The sequence below is a fragment of the Chelonoidis abingdonii genome, chromosome 15 (genome assembly GCF_003597395.2).
Source record: "Chelonoidis abingdonii isolate Lonesome George chromosome 15, CheloAbing_2.0, whole genome shotgun sequence".
In the NCBI taxonomy this organism is placed as follows: domain Eukaryota; kingdom Metazoa; phylum Chordata; order Testudines; family Testudinidae; genus Chelonoidis; species Chelonoidis abingdonii.
In genome coordinates this window covers 35171739-35190919 of record NC_133783.1, presented here as the reverse complement: position 1 = coordinate 35190919, position 19181 = coordinate 35171739, and the positions used below count along the sequence as shown (strand labels likewise).

The 19181-nt window shown below is 40.1% G+C and overlaps 2 protein-coding genes across 2 annotated transcripts in view; one reads left to right on the top strand and one right to left on the bottom strand.

The window, feature by feature from the left end:
- CC2D2B (coiled-coil and C2 domain containing 2B) overlaps window positions 1-257 on the bottom strand; it is a 100691-nt gene extending 100434 nt beyond the window's left edge. Inside the window, exon 1 of the mRNA XM_075072668.1 lies at window positions 230-257. Within this exon, the coding sequence (XP_074928769.1) occupies window positions 230-257 (28 nt within the window). The remainder of the gene's footprint in view (window positions 1-229) is intronic.
- Window positions 258-7409: 7152 nt separating this feature from the next.
- Window positions 7410-19181, top strand: part of LOC116818974 (uncharacterized) — a 37264-nt gene continuing 25492 nt past the window's right edge. Inside the window, exons 1-2 of the mRNA XM_032770279.2 lie at window positions 7410-7532; window positions 8379-8455. Of these exons, the coding sequence (XP_032626170.1) occupies window positions 8427-8455 (29 nt within the window). The 5' untranslated portion in view covers window positions 7410-7532; window positions 8379-8426. The remainder of the gene's footprint in view (window positions 7533-8378; window positions 8456-19181) is intronic.

Below are 19181 nucleotides of genomic sequence, written 5' to 3'. Positions count from 1 at the left end.
GTAACAGTCAGAGGTCTTCTGCTGCTACCACTCCTTGCACCATACACTGCTGTCAAAGACAGCACAGCAGTGAAAGTAGGAAGAGAAGGAAACTAAAAGAAGTATCCAATAGGAACCGCTGACATTTACCATTTTTGTTTATATCCTACAATTTTTACAGCATCAGTAATGCACATTGCCAACCTATGAAACCACACATTATCAGGTATTATCCTCCATTCCCCATTACCTCCATTTGTTACATCCACTTGTTGCATTTTGCTTTAAGTTCTATTGTAAATTCTTTGTGATGGGCTATGTCTGTCTCTGTTTGTACTGCACTCACATAATGGCGTATGATCCTGATAATAAGAAGCAGAAGAAAGAGGCAGAATACGAGGAAGAAAGCAGGGATTAAATTACTGAGGTGAGGAAGCCTATGGGAACGCATAACAGAAGCAAGTAGGAGAGGGAAGAGAAAGCAGGGCAAGGAAGAAAAGCAATCAACCTAAGGAAATTAAGATAACCAGGGAAGGCAACCATCAAGGAGGCAAGAAGTGAGAGGCAACTGTTGGGGAGAAAACACAAGCAACAAACTGGGCAATAAATATCAAACAGAATGGGAGAAAAAAGAAAAGAAATTAACAAGATTAGTAGCCAGTTACTGGCATGGCTGGCTCAAACATGATTTGTGTTCACACATCACATGGTTAAAAGTTTATTAATAACAATAATAGCATTTCACCTTTGCCAGAGACTCATCCACCAGCCAGTTCAGCACTGCATGTTTGTGTGTGTGCATACAGTATGGATATGACCCCCTAACTGTACTTGTTTGGTCAGTCCTCCTTTCTCCCAACTCCTTATTGCAAAGGGCATCCCATAGCACATATGATGCTGATGTTTCCTTTTATGCGCATCCCATGGGCACCATATTCCCTGATGAAACACTATGGAATAAATTGCCCAGATTTTCTCAGAATGTTCTGTACAAACATGGTTAGATACCACACAGGAGCAGATTCACAAACATGGTTGTGAAAGGAGAAAATCTGCTGTGTGAACACAGACTGAGTTGATTGTTACTGGTTAATCTGATTAAGCCTCTAGTCTAACTAAATTATTTTTGATAGCCTCAGGACATTATTGGTTCTTGACATCGAAGACTTCCTTTGTTAGCAGCTAAAAATCTCAATTCTAAACTACAGAGCTTTACTATTTAATGACTTCCCACTCCTGTTGTTACTGGTTCTCAACACAATGTCTTGTACATATTCCCCTCTCCCCCCCACAGAAAAATAATAGAATTCTGTATAAAACAGAAAATCCACAGATCCTCTGGGTCTTCTATACACAGATTTCTATTATTGATTATTATGATTATCAGTAGTTAGCTTATACAGCATGAATTAAGAATGCTGAATCCAGTCACCTGTATTACGTCTGGAAAGGAATATAAAACATTTACTTTTCAACTAACACAACTTCCCTTAGTTGTTTTTTCTGATGACATTTCTTCTTGTTTTTGAACAGGGTCCATTTATTCTGAAGGGTTTAAACAAACAAGATAGTAAATAAACTGAAAAACACAAATGGTCACATCAGTGTTTGATACTAATACTATCAACTATCAGACAATTACAAGTTTCATTGCCCAAAATAAAAATATTTAACTTCTCTTCAATCCAGTGGGTCCACGAAAGCAATGTTTATACAGCTTTTTAAAATCTGTTTAATTATATAACATGAAGGAATAATATGAAACCAAGAGAAAACGTTTTAAATTCTTAAAAATGCAGAGACAGAAATACAGAGAGAAAAAAAAAAACTATACTTCCAATGAATAATTTTTTTTAAAGAATGTTCATTGACAGACATGATGCACCAAATTCTTACATATTTTAAAGTTAGCTATCCTCTTCTTTACAATCACAGTGCATTGTATTTCATGTTTTTCTAGTGCTAGACACCACAATAAATTCAGATTAAATTCTGGTTACATAATTTTGTAGCAAGCATTTTATTGAAATACTATATAATGTACTTCTGTTCTGATATTTAACATTTTTATTATATCCTGCTATAATATATAAAATGAACAACTAAAATCTATGTTTAAAACCTGAGTTAAAATACAGTAACCCATCACTTAACGTCGTAGTTATGTTCTTGAAAAATGAGACTTTAAGCGAAACAATGTTAAGTGAATTCAATTTCCCCATAAGAATGAATGTAAATGGGGGGCTTAGGTTCCAGAGAAATTATATTCACCAGACAAAAAACTACATATGATGTAGATATAACATAGTGTACGCTTTAAACAAACAATTTAATACTGTTCACAGCTATGATGATTGTGAAGCTTGGTTAAGGTGGTGAAGTTAGAGGGTAGAAGAGGGAGGGATATTTCCCAGGGAATGCCTTGCTGCTAAATGATGAACTAGCAATCGTCTGAGCCCTCAAGGGTTAACACGTTGTTAATGTAGCCTCTCACACAAGGCAGCATGAACACGAGGGAGGGGAGACAGCATAGCAGACAGAGATAGACACACACCTTGTGTGTGGGAGAGAAAGAAAGAGATGCACACTTTCCCTTTAAGTAAGCTCACCCACTCCTAAGTGCATTGTCTTTTTAAGTGGATCAGGAAGTTGAGAGAGCAGCTGCTGCCCCAAGCTCTCTCTGTCTCTCTCCATCCATGTCCTCTTCCAGCTTTATATGAAGAAGGGGTAAGTGGGCTGCAGGAGCAGCGGGGAAAGGGACACCCTGACATTAGCCCCCACCCTCTTCCCCCCCCACCCCCCCGCACAGCAAGCAGGAGTCTCTGGGAGCAGTTCCAAGGCACAGGGCAGGATCAGCACATGGCAGTGGGGGGAGGAACAGCTGAACTGCCCGGCAACTGATTGCCTGCTGGGCGGCTGCAGCACAGGGAACTTAGGGGAGCAGGGAGCTGATGGTGGGCTGCTGGTCCACCCTGGTTACAAGCCCCCACCAGCTAGCTGCAATGGGCTGCTCTTCCTGCAAGCAGTGGATAAAACAGGCGGCTGCCAAAGGACATTAGAAGGGAGCATTGCACAACTTTAAATGAGTATGCTCCCTAATTGATCAGCAACATAGCAACAAAACAATGTTAACTGAGATGACTTTAAGTGAGGAGTTACTTTAGTCAACAGTGAACAATATGGAATAACAATCTGATTGTTGTGCAGATAGCCGCATTTCCACATCAGTCAACAAGGCTGCATATCCAGTAAATCATCAGTGTGTGGATTTTGCAACAACTAGTTTACATTGCCTGTGATACACAGGTCACTATACAGGTCAGACTAGATGATCTAGTAGTCTCTTCTAGTCTTAAACTCTATGACATGGGTTTCCAAATGATCAGATTACTAACCTAAAAATTACAACAAATTAACATGCCAGACTATGTACTAAACCAAATGGATACAAAACTTTAGGACCCCTTCTTCCCCTCCACACTTCCCAACAGTCATGTTTGGCAACTTGCCAAGAGCCTGAGAGCTATATCTAATTTGCACAGCTTTTACATAAGTATAAAACATACATATATCAGTACTTGTGCTCTCAACTTCATTGACAAATCAAAAGAAACCAAGATCTGAGAATATGGGCTTGTTAAGTCCTATTTATACCACAAAATGGAGCTGCATAATAACTGGATCCCCTAATATGGCTGTAATTGTAATGAGGCCCATATATGGTTTTATTATTTTATACAGTATTGAACAATTCCTCTCTTTCAACAGAATAAAAATGCATTTTATCATTTAAAGTTATGTAGTTAACTTCTGAATTAATATAATATAAATAATCTTACATGTCCCATCCAGAGTCTATTGTTATAGTTTTTGATAACTTTTTTATTTTGCCCATTCTTCTTATAGGTAATAATCCACTTTCTTATTGTTTTAACTGCAGCTATCCTATATAAATAAATCCTCTCCTCCCCAAGGACCCAATCAACCAAAATAAGCTTAGAACTTCGTCTTTTAATTTCTAATTAATTTCACTTAGACTACAGCAATTGCTATTATGCAGAATTTGCAATCAAAACATATACTATGGAAAAATAGATTTTTCAGAAGCAAAATGATTACACTTGTCAAAGAATGGGAAACTATCTGAATGGTACGTTTTGACATTTATTTTACCCTATCACAACTTTTTTGTTTTGTTTTTTTCTGCCAGAAGTTAGGAGTGGACGACAGGAGATGATCACTTGATGATTGCCTGTTCTGGTCATTCCTTCTGAAGCACCTAACATTGGCCACTGCCAGAAGACAGGACAGTGGGCTAGATGGATCATTAGTCTGACCCAGTATGGCCATTCTTATGTTCTTTCTTCTATACCAAACATCGTGCTTTTAATATTCAACTTTCACACCGAACACTTGCACATATGCCATTCGAGACATATAACCATAATCTAGGCATGCAAAAGTCAACAAAATGGAGCTCTGAGACCAGGAGAAGCAGAAATCTATGTATTTTTAGTTCACCAGACAACATGATCAGGGAACAAAAGTTCCAGGTACTTTTTACCATATTGTGGCTTCAGTCCTCTCCCAACAGGAGAGGTATAGCCCACAAGTGTTACTACAATAAGAGTCATTATCTAAGTGCAGCTATGCACACCCCTTACTTGAATACACGTTCAGACCCTGCAGAATGGAAACAAAGAAAGAAGACAGCACTGATGCTTCTAGTCTTTATGGTTGCATAGATAAATAAAATCTGAAGCAACAGAATGCTGAGAGAGCAAGTGTAAAAGAGGTGTGAACTGCCCCCATGAAATGCTTATTTTTTAGCCTAAGGCTAATAATTTTCAAATACAGATGTACAATTGTCTGCCTAATCTGCATGTACAAGTACTGTACACACAAACTGGCTAATTGCATAAACAAATAATCAAAGGACAAAAATACACCTCTGCCTCCATATAAAGCTGTCCTCAGGAGCCAAAAAAATCTTACCGCATTATAGGTGAAACCACGTTATATTGAACTTGATTTGATCCGCTGGAGCGCGCAGCCTCGCCCGCCCGGAGCACTGCTTTACTGCGTTATATCCGAATTCGTGTTATATCGGGTAGTGTTATATTGGGGTAGAGGTGTACTCATGATCCTAAAAGCATCCTGCATCATTTTTCTCAGCCAAATGATACTTACTGTAAGAATAATTTTACTAATTGAAAGTTTAGTGGCCATATACTACTCACAATCTTTATGCAAACCTTCTTTTGTTACCGTTGGAAGATCCCCTGTAGTATATGGCTCTTAATTTGTAGCCCTGGCGAAAAGAACATAATTAAAAGTGTAATGTGGCTGTGCACAGAAAGAGGGCTAAGACTAAATATGATGCATCTATATTTATGCAATGAAAAACTAATTCTTAAAGAGTTAAAAGATGTGATTCTCAAACAAAAAAAAATGTAAAATTAAAACAAGCTTGTTAATGCAAAATTACACGTCAAAATTCAACAAAAGTGACACTTTACACAGACTTCAGCATTGGTGGCCAACACTCTTGATTCATCCAGGCCCTAGCTGTCAACAGTCCAAGGTTTTCAAACATCATCAAGGGATATTGGTGTCCCAGCCACTAATCACAGCCAGGAATATATGACAGCATTAGACAGCCTTTTTTCTCTGAGGCCTTGGCTACACTGGCGCTGTAACTTTCTCGCTCAGGGGTGTGAAAAAAACACCCCCCTGAGCGCTGCAAGATAGAGCACTGTAAAGCCTCAGCGTAAACAGTGCCGCAGCGCTGGAAGCACGGGTCCCAGCGCTGCAAGCTAAACCCCATGAGGATGTGGAGTACATGCAGCGCTAGGAGAGCTCTCTCCCAGCGCTGGCGCTGCGACCACACTCGCACTTCAAAGCAAAGTTTCAAGTGTAGCCATACCCTGAGCTACTTTTCTCCTATAGCTAAGCTGTCCTGTCCCTGCCACCTCATGCCTGTGTCTCTTCTCTCATGAGCAGGAAGACCCAATCCTCACCCACTTTCAGCTATCTACAAGGGAAAGAGCTGGAACCAAGTGCTACTGAAAGACAAGACACAGCTGGCAGGGAGCAGAAGAGGAGACTGCAGGCGATAGGAGTTGAGATAAATGGGGAAGAAAGCAGGAGAGAAGAAGGAAGCCTTGAAAGGGAGAAATTGTACAAAACTGTCAGTGAGGGGTGGAAAACAGAAGGAGCCACACATTTCAGATATCCAGAGAACATAAGGTCTGCTAAAGGAGTTATGTGCTTTATGCAGATTTTAGATTATTTTTTCTTCCCTGTATCTCAGCACATTAAAAAAGTCCCCTAGAATTCACACAGCTTTCTCATTGCCATCAGACGCCAATTTTTTCGGGAAACTATCCCTGACCACTTTCTTCTGATATTGGCAACTTTGCTCACGTAATGGTAACTGCAATGATTTTAATCAAACAGCACCAGAAATGAGGGACCCTTGTCAGCAACTCAGCACCAGGCCGTGGGAAAACTGCAGGCACATTCACATTTCAGTGTGCAACCTCACTTCTCAAACTGTGGCTCAGGACCACAAAATGGCTCACGACCCAGTTTGAATGGGTTCACCAGGGCTGGCTTAGACTCGCTGGGGCCAAGGACCAAGCTGAAGCCTGAACCCAACTGACAAAGCAGAAGCCCAAGGGCTTCAGCCCTGGACAGCACAGATTAGGTTACAGGCCCCATGTCTGTGGCTAAAGCCCTTAGGTTTTAGCTTTGCCCCTCCCAATCGCCTGAGGCAGCAGGCCTTGGGCAAGCTCAGTCACCCTTCCTGGGGTCATGTAGTAATTTTTGTTGTCAGAAGCGGATCGTGGTGCAATGACATTTGAGACACCCAGCTGTGAGACTAAAGGCACCCCAGTACACACAGAGCAGGCTGAGGACTTGCACGGCCCCCACCGCCGAGGAGTCGCAGTCCTCCAGCCCCGGTACCCACACCTCGGCACTGGGGTGCGGAACTAAGCGCCTCTTCCTCCGACATAAGAGCCGTTGCACCCTCCCCCACAGAGAGACGAGGACCCAGCCTATCATACGCAGATGCCGCACTGCACGCCGGGAACTGTAGTCCTCCTGAGGGAAAGATAAGGGGCGGGCCACGGGGAAGATACAGACCATCTGAGGGAGCTGCGCCCCCAGACAGAGGATCCCGGCTCTCACCAATTTAAGTTAGTTAGGGTGCCTATACTGGGCATGAGCAATGATACATTTTCCCCCTCCCGACAATCCTGATTCTAAGCATGCGCACTGATACCTCTTCCCTACCCCGGTTATTTACTGGGCATGCGCACTGAAACTCCGTGCCTCACTAGCCCTTGAGCCTACCTACAAACTTGGCCCCGTGTTGTTGAGCATGCGCACCACGATATTCCTGACCCCATCGGCAACTGATGAGCATGCGCAGTGTGAAACGCTAGCTGGCCGGTTGCTGAGCATGCGCAGTGCGGAGCCTTTCGGGAAGGTTCTGTGTCGTCTGTTTCGCTACTACAGCTTTTCTCTTCAAGGAAAATCCGTTCAGGGTACGGGCGACCTACAGCCCCAGCCCCCCACCCTGCCTCGCCGGGACCCGACCGCACCCCCTTCACGGTCCCAGCCCTGCATCTCTCACTAAGGAGACCTGATCGCAGGCCCGGCCTGTCCCCGCGCCTCCCACCGAGCTCCGGCCCCATCCCTGGTCCTTCTGCCTCGCAGGCACCCGGCAGCCCCCGGAATCCGGGATCTCCATTTTCTGGGAGCCAGCTGCGGGGGTGGGGCTGCCAGGGGCTTCCGAGGCCAGAGGGGATGGTGGGCGCCGTCTTTGGGGTTGGGGCCTCGCGCCAGCTAAAAGCGTCTTTTTTGGAGCGGCGACCCCGGGCTGTTTTTGGGGCCGTTCTGGGGTCGCTAAGTCAGCGGGAGCTGAGCACCTGGCAGGATCGGGCCCAGCTAGGTTAGCGTTGGGCAGGTGAATCTTCTTCCCTTGCTGCGGGGCTGATCTTCCCTTTCCTCGTTGGGAGCAGAAATGAGGCCCAGAGAGTGCGAAGGGAGGGCAGATCTGCTACAGGAGGAGGAAAGATCTGCTAGTAAGATCTTTCTGACCCCTTCAGCCCTGCTGCTAGAGTCGAATTGAGGGAGAAATCTGTTGCCTCTTCTCTCTGGTTCAGATTTTGGGGGGGTGGTGGGTGACTTGCTGTCTTCCCCTTCTCTCCTACTGCAGCAGAGGAAAATGGGCCAGCCTGCAAGCTGCAGAACTTGATGGCATAAAATGTGGAGCCGAAGTGGCTGCTTGCTGTGCTTGCATTTAGGGTCAGCCCTGTGAGATGGACCATCTTAATGGAGAAAGAGATTGGCACCGTGTTAACTGCGCGGTTCTCTCTCCTTTGCTGCAGTGCCCACTTTCACCGTTGCCTCCTGCTCTGCCTGCTCCTGCTTTCAGCATGGTAAAGAAGAATACTATCCCCGATGGGTAAGTATCCCTCACACTGAGAGAGGCAGGAGCGGGCCCAGCCCCGCCTGCAGGGAGGGGGCTCTGACTGCCCCATGCACTCTCTCGCTACAGCATCTCCTCTCTGCCGCCTACAGCCAGTTAAGGTAGGTATTTGCTCCAAGACAGGGAAGACACAGCCCACCATCCCCCAGGTGAGTATAATATCCCAGCCTGTCTGTGAACGCTTCTCCTTCATCAAGCAAACATAGCTCCTCTTCCTAGCTCCCCCCTGAATTGCGTCCTCACAACTGGGGAGGGAGGGGAGGGACAGTAGTCCATCCTTTCAAGTTCTCAGATGTTTACAGTACCACCAAGAACTGGGGAGGAGCTGGGGGGCAGATGCTTACATGCATGTGCACAAGGGACATTCTCATAGATACAAGTGCAAAAGACCTTTTTTTTTTTTTTTTTTTCCTACTTGTACTTTTCAAGTGAACTGTCAGAATGTTTACTGGTGATGTCTCGGACAATAAGTCCCAGGATGCAGTGTTCTATCTGCATCCTAGTGATCTGGCATGCTGGGACAACTGGTTGTGCTTCATATTAAAAATGACAGTGGCTGCAATCTTCTCCATTTTTTATTATAACAAATGTAGCCTTTGTGCTACTGGCAGTTCACCAACAGACTTAGCTGGGTGCACGTAAACTTAACAGCTAGTAGTATGGAGTAGTGAGGCTTATGCCTTTCATCAGAAGATCTCAGTGTGTTTCAGAAAGGTGGGTATTATCCCCATTTTACATTGAGGGTTAAGTAGCTTTACTAAAGCCTTTGAATGAATGAAAAAGTCAAAAACAACATATAGGAGTCCTGATTTCCATTCCCTGCCAAAAAGATCTCTTATGTTGATATTATAAAATCAATCCAGGGCAACAAAAATAAATACAATTTTTTTTTTAAGTAACTTCAAAGAATTTTAGATGAGTGGTCATAGCAGGCTGTGGTCAGGAATTAAAACTTGTTAAAATATCAGTAGCTTTTTATTATTTATAAAGTATTGAATAGTTTTAACTTAATTTATTCTTCCACTTCCCTTTTATATTATATCCAAAGTTTTAAATGAAGTTAGTTTAAAAATTTTACCTTTTTTTATTTAAAAGGTCTTAGGTTTATCAAACAGAAAGGATGGAAACTTAAAAGAATGCATCTGAAGAAGTGGGTTTTTTACTTATGCCCAAATAAATCTGTTAGTCTTTAAGGTGCTGGTAAAAGAATTAGTGTCTTGTTCATTTTCTTTCTGGCTTAGGTTATTAATATTATAGAACTGAGAACATGTTCAGTAACAAATTGTCCCTTGCTTCATCCCCTGAATTTGAAGAAAGTGAAACAGCTCTGACCTAAACACACAGGCTACAGGCATTCCTTTCTTAATTGTGAAAGTTATCCTAGTTTCTACTTAAAATTAGAAACTAACACTTGCGTACATTCCCAAATTGAGAAATAAACTGTATCCTGTAGGAGAGTCATCAACTAATAAAATTTTGGAGCTTAAATTTAAAAATTTAATTGGTCAGTTTTTGTACTTTTCCAAATTATGCAGCTGTGTTTTTAAAGATTGTCTTTCAATTTCATGGTTTTTGTCACTGAAGACATTACGAGTTATTAAACAACCTTATTTTTAATCTTATTTAAACATTTAAATATATTTCTAGTGAAACAGCCTTTAACAGTATATATGTGTTTACTTAAAATTAGAAGTATATTTGAAACATGGCCCAAAAGGCTTTTGACCTGCCAAGATCAAAATTGAGGTACTTATTTTCTTGGTATGGTTGATAGAATCAGTAATATAAAGTAGTGTAAGGAATGCAGTTCCTTGGTACATTTGGGTTTTAGTGGCATTGCTAACAGTTTCTCCTGAAGGTAAGTGAAAACGGAACTGGTTTTTATCTAATTATTTAAAAATGTGTATGGTCTTACTAAGTCTACATAATGTGTTAATGATTTTTATTTCTTTTTGGTGCACATTCTTAATAGGAATTTTCTGGTTATTTTTTTCTGGTAAGAAATTGCTTATGTGAAAATAAAATGTTAACTAAATTGCTGAAAACTTTCTGGGCATATTGCTCTGAACCATTCAGAATTCAGTTTCTTTACTCAGTTTATGACCAGAAAATTTAAAACAGGACAAGTTCAAGCAGGTTAGGAACTATGCAACTCAAAACAATACCATCAATTTAAAATCTAGTTTAAAACAAACTAAAAGTAGTTTTTTGGTACTACAATTAGCCCTGAATCACCTTCCAGTTTTTATTTATTCCCATCCCTTGTTGCTGTGAGAGAGTCCTGTGCAAACAGGAGAGACTACATACGGAGGAAACAGTGAAACTTAACGCTTGTCTACACGCATATAAGTTGTACCACTTTATACTGGTATAATTAAAACAATACAAACCCCATAGTGTGGATACAGTTATACCTGTATAAAGGGGCTTCTACTGGTACAGCTTATTCCTGTACAGGAAAGGGAATAAGCTATATGGATATATGGCACCTTTATACTGGTAAAACTACATTCACAATATCCTGTCAAGAGCACCACTTTTTCTCCAGTTTTTCCCTCATAATTCTTCATTTTTAATATTCAGTTTTAATTGTAACAACAGTTTAAAAAAATTTTAGATAGACATTTGGGATATATTTTTAATTTGACATTGTCCCTCTAAGATCAGATTCTAGAGTGTTCTGTCACCATATCTGTAACTAACTTAACTAATTGTATTTTATTTCTTATACAAAGTCACCTGAAGAACACACTGTATTGAAGGTTAGCAGTGTCTTAGGCTTGTCTACATTACTAATTTATGTTGGTATAACTATGTCACTCATGGGTGTAGAAATTCCGCACCTCCGAGTGATCAACACCCCTGAGCGATGTAGTTATACTGACATAACTCCCAATGTAGACAGCTGTATGTTGACAGGAGGGCTTATCCCATCAACATACTACAGCCTCTCAGGGAGGTGTAGTAGTTGGCCTAGATCGGGTCTTCACTAAGTGCTTTGGTGGCACAGCTGCACTAGTGCAGCATTGTAAGTGTAAACAAGCCCTTATTTTTAGATTTTTCTGAAATTACATTTAACCTGAATGGCTAATTACTTTAAGAGGTCTTTATATTATTATTAATCCATTGGTACCTGATTTCAGCAAATAAAACAGTATAGTTTAATTAGACATTTTAAAAAGTTGTTTATAAAGCTTTGTAATTCAGTGATATTAGAAATGTGGTGTCAAAATTAGAGGACCATGTCTTCAATATTATTTTATTAGGAAATAAAATTCTTCTCTTATTTGTGGCTGTTTAAAAGAATACTGACACATATACATCAGTGTTTGACCAACCTTAATTATTTAAAACTTGGTGGTGGTTGAACTTTTTTTTAAAGACTATTACAGATAATTTTTTTTTTAAATCCCTTTATGTAAGGTGTGTATGCAGTGTTTTGCTAAACCAACCAGTAGAGGGAGTTCAAGTTACTTAAACTATTTCCAGAGCTGCCAGGACACTAACAATGATAATTATATTTATTTATGCACCAGAATCCAAATTAAAGACAGTGAAGACCATTTCCATTGCAGTTCTGTTCTGCTCTGAAAAATGACTGTAAAAATGGCACCATAGTCATGAGTCATCTAGTTCTCCTGTTCAGAGTTACGTATGTTGTCTTAAAGGATAAAAATGTATGTTTACTGCTTTTTTACTTCAGTTAACACTTTGGAACTAATACAGTTAAATGAGAGTAAGCTGGATTCCGCTTATTCTTGTGCACTATAAACAGAATTGTTTGCTTAGTTCTAACCTTAATTAAAGGCAATGGGACTACACATGTCAGCCTGTGATTTTAAGACCATCAGGTTTGGACGGGTATCACTGAGGGCCTAATTTGGCCTACTGAACACTTATTTGTGAGGCTGCATGAGAAGAAAAGTTCAAAGTTCGGATTCAAAGTTGTTCATGGGACTAGCAGTCTAAAATAAAACATTGTTTTAGAGATAAACTGAGCAAATTTGCTCTGGAAGTCAGTGAGACAGTGTGTAACCCCAGAAAGCCTTTTGAAGTCTGACCTCAGAGCAGAATCGCACTTTAAACACGGGGGAAATAGGGCAAATCGAGTCACATGAGATCTGTTAGAAATCTATGGTATCTGTGTGAGAATTGTACATTTCTGTAAATCACTTAGGCCCAGATCCTGAACTGCAGCACACAGTTCAAGTATACTATTCTGGAGATTAATTTATGCAATCTGTAGTATTTCAGTCTCTCTGTTTCTGTACAATTTAGTTATTTGGCATGTGTATAGTATCTGGTTTGGAATTCTTTTTTTTTTTTTTTTGGTGGGGGGGGCAGTTTAAGGGAAGTACTAAACTATGGAAATTGCCCTCTAATCATGCATATTCGCAAAGGACTGCAAGTTTTGGAAACCTTTGAATTGTTAGCTTCAGACGTACATCTTTTAAGTTACTTTTCTGCCCAGTGTAACTTTTAAAAGATGTACATCTGTCTTTACCAGGTTTCCACTGTTAGTCAAAAATCTTTCCCAAGAGACAAATGGCAATATATTAATTTCTTTGCTGAATCTGTGTTCCTGATGTACTTCAACGCTGGAGTTTTCTGAGCTATTATATTCTGGAAATACTATAGTAGAGAAATGTGTTGCTTTTTTACTTCAAGAAATAAGTCTAATGTCCATTAAAGACACCAGAATGATAGAACATTCCCATGTATAGGACAGATAGAGCAGAGGCAGTGCAGGCATCCCATAGTTCTCTCCCGCTGTGCTCTAAATCCGTTGTAACTGCTGTATCACAAGCAATCTTGAACATAGCCCATTGAGCTATCAATTATTTTATGCATTATTGCTTAATAATGCCACTGAGGACTGACAAGCCAAAGGTCAGAGGCTTTATGCTTTCAGATTGCTTCTGATACTGAGAAATCCAATTGTACAATTCAACAGTTCTGTCATTTTACTCCTATAAATTAGTCACCTAACATTCTGCTTGCCCAGTTACTTATGGAAAACGTGAGCAAATAAATCTTGTGCTTGAAAATGAAAACAGAAGTTTGTATCTAAATTGAGTGTGAAATATACCAAATAGGTACAATGAAGGTAACTCATTGCATATTTTATCTGCAACATGTTCTAATATAACTGTACTTTCCTCTTGAGAAGATACAACTAAGCTTTTCCCAAGAACTGATACACAGTGGGATCTACTTCAGCAGCCAAAAAGCTGAATTCATTCACTTGATAACATGTATTTTTTAAGTTGTCATTTAGACTGACCACATAGGTGAAAACAACTGCTACCTTTATTATTAAAATATGATTTACTGTTTCGGCGTTACCAGTGTTGCACTGAACAGACATAACTACAAATATTACTAATATTTGCACCTCTGTTTGACCTTTTTTATGACAATTCAGGTGGATGATAGTTAGTGGTTCTACTTTAATGATATCTAGTCTCTTAATATAAAAATATCCAGTCTGTTAAAAATCAAAGTAGTAAGCCATTCTTATCAAATATAACTTGTATTTATAAGTGTGGTCTGCAAGCCTTCTGTCCAAAACAACTTTTGTAATATGGTTTGTTGAAGTAACTTCCTTGCTGTCAAACATCTGCCTCAAAGCTTAACTGAAAACATTCAGGATCAGTAACCTAATTTATTCATAGTCACCTTATTAACATAGGGTAAACGCATCTTTTTGTATCCATCTCTTTCTAGAATTGCTCCCTCAGGTACCCACATCAGATTAGACTCTTACATTTAGAGCCTGACACTGATCTTCAATCACTCAGATGTGATTGCTCAAACAAGAGCTCTTCCCTACCTTTCCTTTTTTCTTCCTTTTCACCATCCTGGTACAAGAGACCACTGCCATTGGTTCACTATCAAATACATAGCCATTTGACCCCGGATCAGCCTTGTTCCCCTATACTTGTTACCAGGATACACATAACTAAATGTGATGGGAGCTTGCTTTCTTTGTTTTTAAGAGCGTTTCCATCTGTTGTGGCAGATCTCTGAAACTCTTTAAATATACAAACATTAATTTTAAAAGAATGAAAGGGGGATACGTTTTCACATAAACCAGACCTAAGAATAATATTCATATACCTTTTCTAAAGTAGCTAGCTAGAGTACTATTATAACAGTAATATAGTTAAGATGCTATTTTTATTTGAAGCCCCTGTTTTCAGACCCAAATAACTTTCTGGAAAAAATTAGTCTGAGCTTGAAGTTTTTATGCTTGTTCTCATCTGAAAAGTGAGACACTTCCCTTTTGTTTAGAAAAGCAGATAAAATTCTGTGTGCTTTGAGGTGGTAGTGCATTTGGGGGAGGGGATGGGCACAAAATGTTTCCATGCATAGAAAAAAGTTTGACTTCTATTTAAATATTTGCGTAACTCAAATGGCTTTATTTTTAAGACATCAAATCTTTATGTATATAGTCATATGAAATGTTTGCAAGTCTGAAAAATTAGAGAAATAAAGATAATGACTGAAAAAGTACTGTGTATGCGCAATATGTCACGTACTGATTTATGTGTGCACAAGTGTATAATAAATGCTTTCCTGTTAGAACAATAAACTTGTGAGCACTATAAAACCCAGGAAATTTGAATTTAGACAGTGGGGCCACGAGAGGCTTTCCAAGCTGTGTAGCCATTATGATGCAAATTTAAAGGTGAGATTTGGCTTGTACTCCTCACACACACATCTTTTTAACATGCTGACAGAAGATCAGCATACATGCTCTTCCTTCCAGAGGTTAGAAAATTACATGTGCTATGAGGCTGTATTTTAATTAATTGTACATGGACTATCTCCTATTTGATAATCAGCTGCTCCTTTCATACTTGTTCCTGAATTTCCTTAACACTTTTGGTTCTTCCTCTTACCTCCTGAGAACTACGGGACTTCTCCAGTATTCTTTTGGCTCCCTATGGTTCATTCCTTGATTCTTTTATCATCTGCCTCCATAGCTTCTTTCTACATGTTCTCAGTCACATAGATTCAGCTGTCACTTCTATGCTGATGATTTCTAGATATACTTCTGTGCTCCTAACCTTTCATTATTTCTTCAGTCAAGCATTGCTGCGTTTTTCTGATAACTCCTCTTGGATTGTCTGCTGTTTCCAGCTCAGTTTCTCCAATAATTAGCTTTTTCACTCAAGCCTTTGTTTCCATTATTGTTGACAAAACCACCATTTTCCTGTCACCCTGTCTCTAATCTTGATGTCATCTTTGACTTCTAACACCTGCCCTACATCTAGACTCTCAGACTTCCGCTGAGGCAATTTCACCTCTACCCTATTATTAAAATATTTATTCATGTCTCCACTATTGTAACTACCATTTCTCTAGGTAACTCTCCCCATTTATCCAGAACTCTGCCATTAAAAGCTTCCTCTTTGATAGCTCTAACCACATCATCCTTTCCTCCTTCTCCATCCCCTGTTCCTTCACTGGATTCTTCTTGTATTCCAGAACAAGTTCAGATTTCTTCCTTTCATAGCTCTGCACCATCTTATGCTTTATTTCATTCTAACCTTCTGTTGTTCTTTATGGATCTTATCTTTTCCTTCCTCGGTATGCCCCATACACTACTCATAAAGGTAACCTGTAAAGGGAGAATTGTACCCTGTGTTTCTTCTGATAGATAAAGAGTATCTGAAAGTTTGTTGTCTTCCTTCTGCTTATTTTATACCTTCTAGAAATTTCGGAATATTGACACATTAGTCTTGGTGAGTTTCCTTGGGAGAACTAAGGACTGGAATGGAGAGTGTTTCACATGCTTAATTGAGAGAAGAGAGTGTAGAAAATTTGCGATGGTCCATCTAGCCCAGCGTCCTGTCTTCAAACAATAGCCAATGCCAGATGCTTCAGAAGGAATTAATAGAAAAGGGCAATTACCTACTAATCCATTCTCTTCCATCCAGTCCCAGCTTCTGGCAGTCAGAGATTTTAGTGATGCGTCTGGTTACATCTCTGACCGTCTTGGCTAGTAGCCATTGATGGACCTATCCTCCGTGAACATACCTAGTTCTTTTTTTATCCCATGGCATTCATGATATCCCATGGCAACAAGTTCCACAGGTTGACCATGTGTTGTATAAAATATTTTTACGTTTGTTTTAAACCTGCTGCCTATTAATTTCATACAGTAGAACCTCAGAGTTAAAGACACCTTGGGAATGGAGGTTGTTAGTAACTCTGAACAAGACGTTATGGGGCGCTCCTCAGGGCGGGCTGCTCGGAGCGGGGGCTCACGCCCAAGCCTGCAAACTTCAGGTTCTTCACTTCCTACCTTTAAGTGTCAACCCCATCCAAGGGGGTGGGGACAGGCAACTGGTTTTAGCCCCCTGGCTGCAAGGGTGACGAGTGAGGCACACTGTGGAACTGAGGCGTCTGGCCGCGGGGTGCCGGCTATGGCCTTTTATAAATGAGCTCTTGCAGAGCACAGCGTGCAAGCAGGAGCTTGAGCTTGGGCTCCAGCAACAAACACTCCCAGGCAGGTTCCAGCAGGAGCTCAGGAAGTTTCTTTCCTAGGCTCAGACTGAGCATTCAAGCTTGTCCCTCTAGGAGGGCAGGGGAGAGGACAACGTCCATGGCTTACAGGAAAGCAGTGCAAACCCCAGAGCTGCTCCTGCCGGCTGTGCCCTGGGGCAAGTTGGGGGTGGGGACAAGCAGCCCAGATGCAATACGGGACAGTACAGTATTTCCTGGTTGGTTTTGGTTTTGGTCTCCACTCCGGTTTCACATGGTGTCCAGTTAACCTGTTGTTCTGTAACTGGTGTTTGTATATTTGAAGTTCTACTGTAGTTTCTGTGTTATGTGAAGGGGAAAATAATACTTCCCTATTCACTTTCTGCACACCAATCATGATTTTACTGACCTTTATCATATCCCCCCTTAGTTTTCTATTTTCTAAGCTGATCAGTCCCAGTATTTTAAACCTCCTTGAATTTCTCTCTCAAAACATTTTCCTGTTAGGACTACCCTTGCTCTATTTCCATGTACTCTTGATCCTATTCTCCCAAATGATGATAAAATAACAAATATAAGGAGAAAGTCCTTAGAGCTAATGAGACCTACATAACATGCCTGTTTTGAATTATTGTTCTTCCTGTCCCCATCATCTGTTATAATAACTCTTGTTATGTTACCTCTAACTTAGAAGATGAGTTCCTGGGGTCAGCTAATGTGTTCTTCTTCTTGTGAAGTGTCAGTCATACACTGTAAAATAAATGATAAAATGAGGGTGAAGTTAAGTGGTTTTCATTGAGAAATGCCCCTACTCACACTCCATTGCCTCATTCATGAGAGGGTGAATTAGGAAATAGTGGACAGCCTGTTTTTAAAACAGGACACACTAAATCTGTTTCCATGTATTTATTTAATCCATTCTTCTGTGCAAAGCAGGAAAAATCCTGTGCTAGCAGTATGTTTTTCCCTTCAAGGAGGAAGATTCATTTAAACTTTAACTCAGAAAATCATGGGCTTAAAGAATCTTAACAGTTGATATACTGACCAAAAGCCTCAAAGAATCCAAGTAGCTGTCATGTCATGGAGCTACATCTTGGGGTCTGGGAGATACTCTGTCCCTAGGTGGCTTAAGAACTAGAAGCCTTACCTTCAGTATATTACCTTTTTGGTACCACCCTTGGGTCAGATTCAGTGCTGCTAATTGACTTGTTCACCCCTCCAAATAAACACTTTCACATTTTTCAATTTTAAATCCCCAGAATTGTATGCAATTTACTTTACCAACATAGCTTTACAGTTTTTTTTATGAGAAAATCTGGATTCAGAGACACTGAGCTTTTCCACCGTACCTGTATTAAATTGGCACACACCTTTTCTGTGCCTGTTCTGCAAAACTTCAATATTGTAACACCTCTGCACAAGGCTAAAACATGGTTTTTTAGATTAACTCCCTACTGTTTTGAAGGTGCCAGAAGTAGGTTAAATAAAGAATTCTTTGAGTAATAATTTAATTGCAAACTAAACAATTTTCCAAAATTCCATTTGCCGAAGACAAGTAATTCTTTACATTTTTTTTAACTTGTAACTAAAATATCAAACTTTTCATTTTCATCAGTCATATTGCAATAGGGCAGCTGAATAGATTTTTCTACCTTGATTGTTGAATTTTGCGACAATTTTGCAAGCTGGGTAAGAAGAATGGAAACAATGGCTATTTGGCAGTGGTATTTTCTTTTCCTCCTACCTTTAAAAATGTGTGCCCCATTACACAGAGATTTAAAAGTTAAAGCTTTTAAAATGCATTTTAATCCCTTGTGAGAATATATGAAACTAGAAGGATAAACAATTTCTAAAAGCTTGGACTGCAAGATAACTTTATTTTTAATCCAAAAACATTTTTCACAAACACACTAAAAAGGTTACCACTCTGCATTTGTTCTGGTATGGAATCATGTTGCATGTCATGCGCTACTTAAGCTCTTTAGAATGCTGTGGAAATAGGAAATACAACTGAATTACGTTCAAGGCATGGTTTAGGTGCTGTTATCTAGCAAAACTGGATTTCAGTGAATGAGTGCACACACACAAACATATCTAATGTTGAAGGTGTAAGTCCTTATGTATAACTATATAAATAACTTCCAAAATACAAAATGTGGGCTTGAACCATTTCAGGTTAGAGCCCACTGCTTATGCTGCAACAATAATT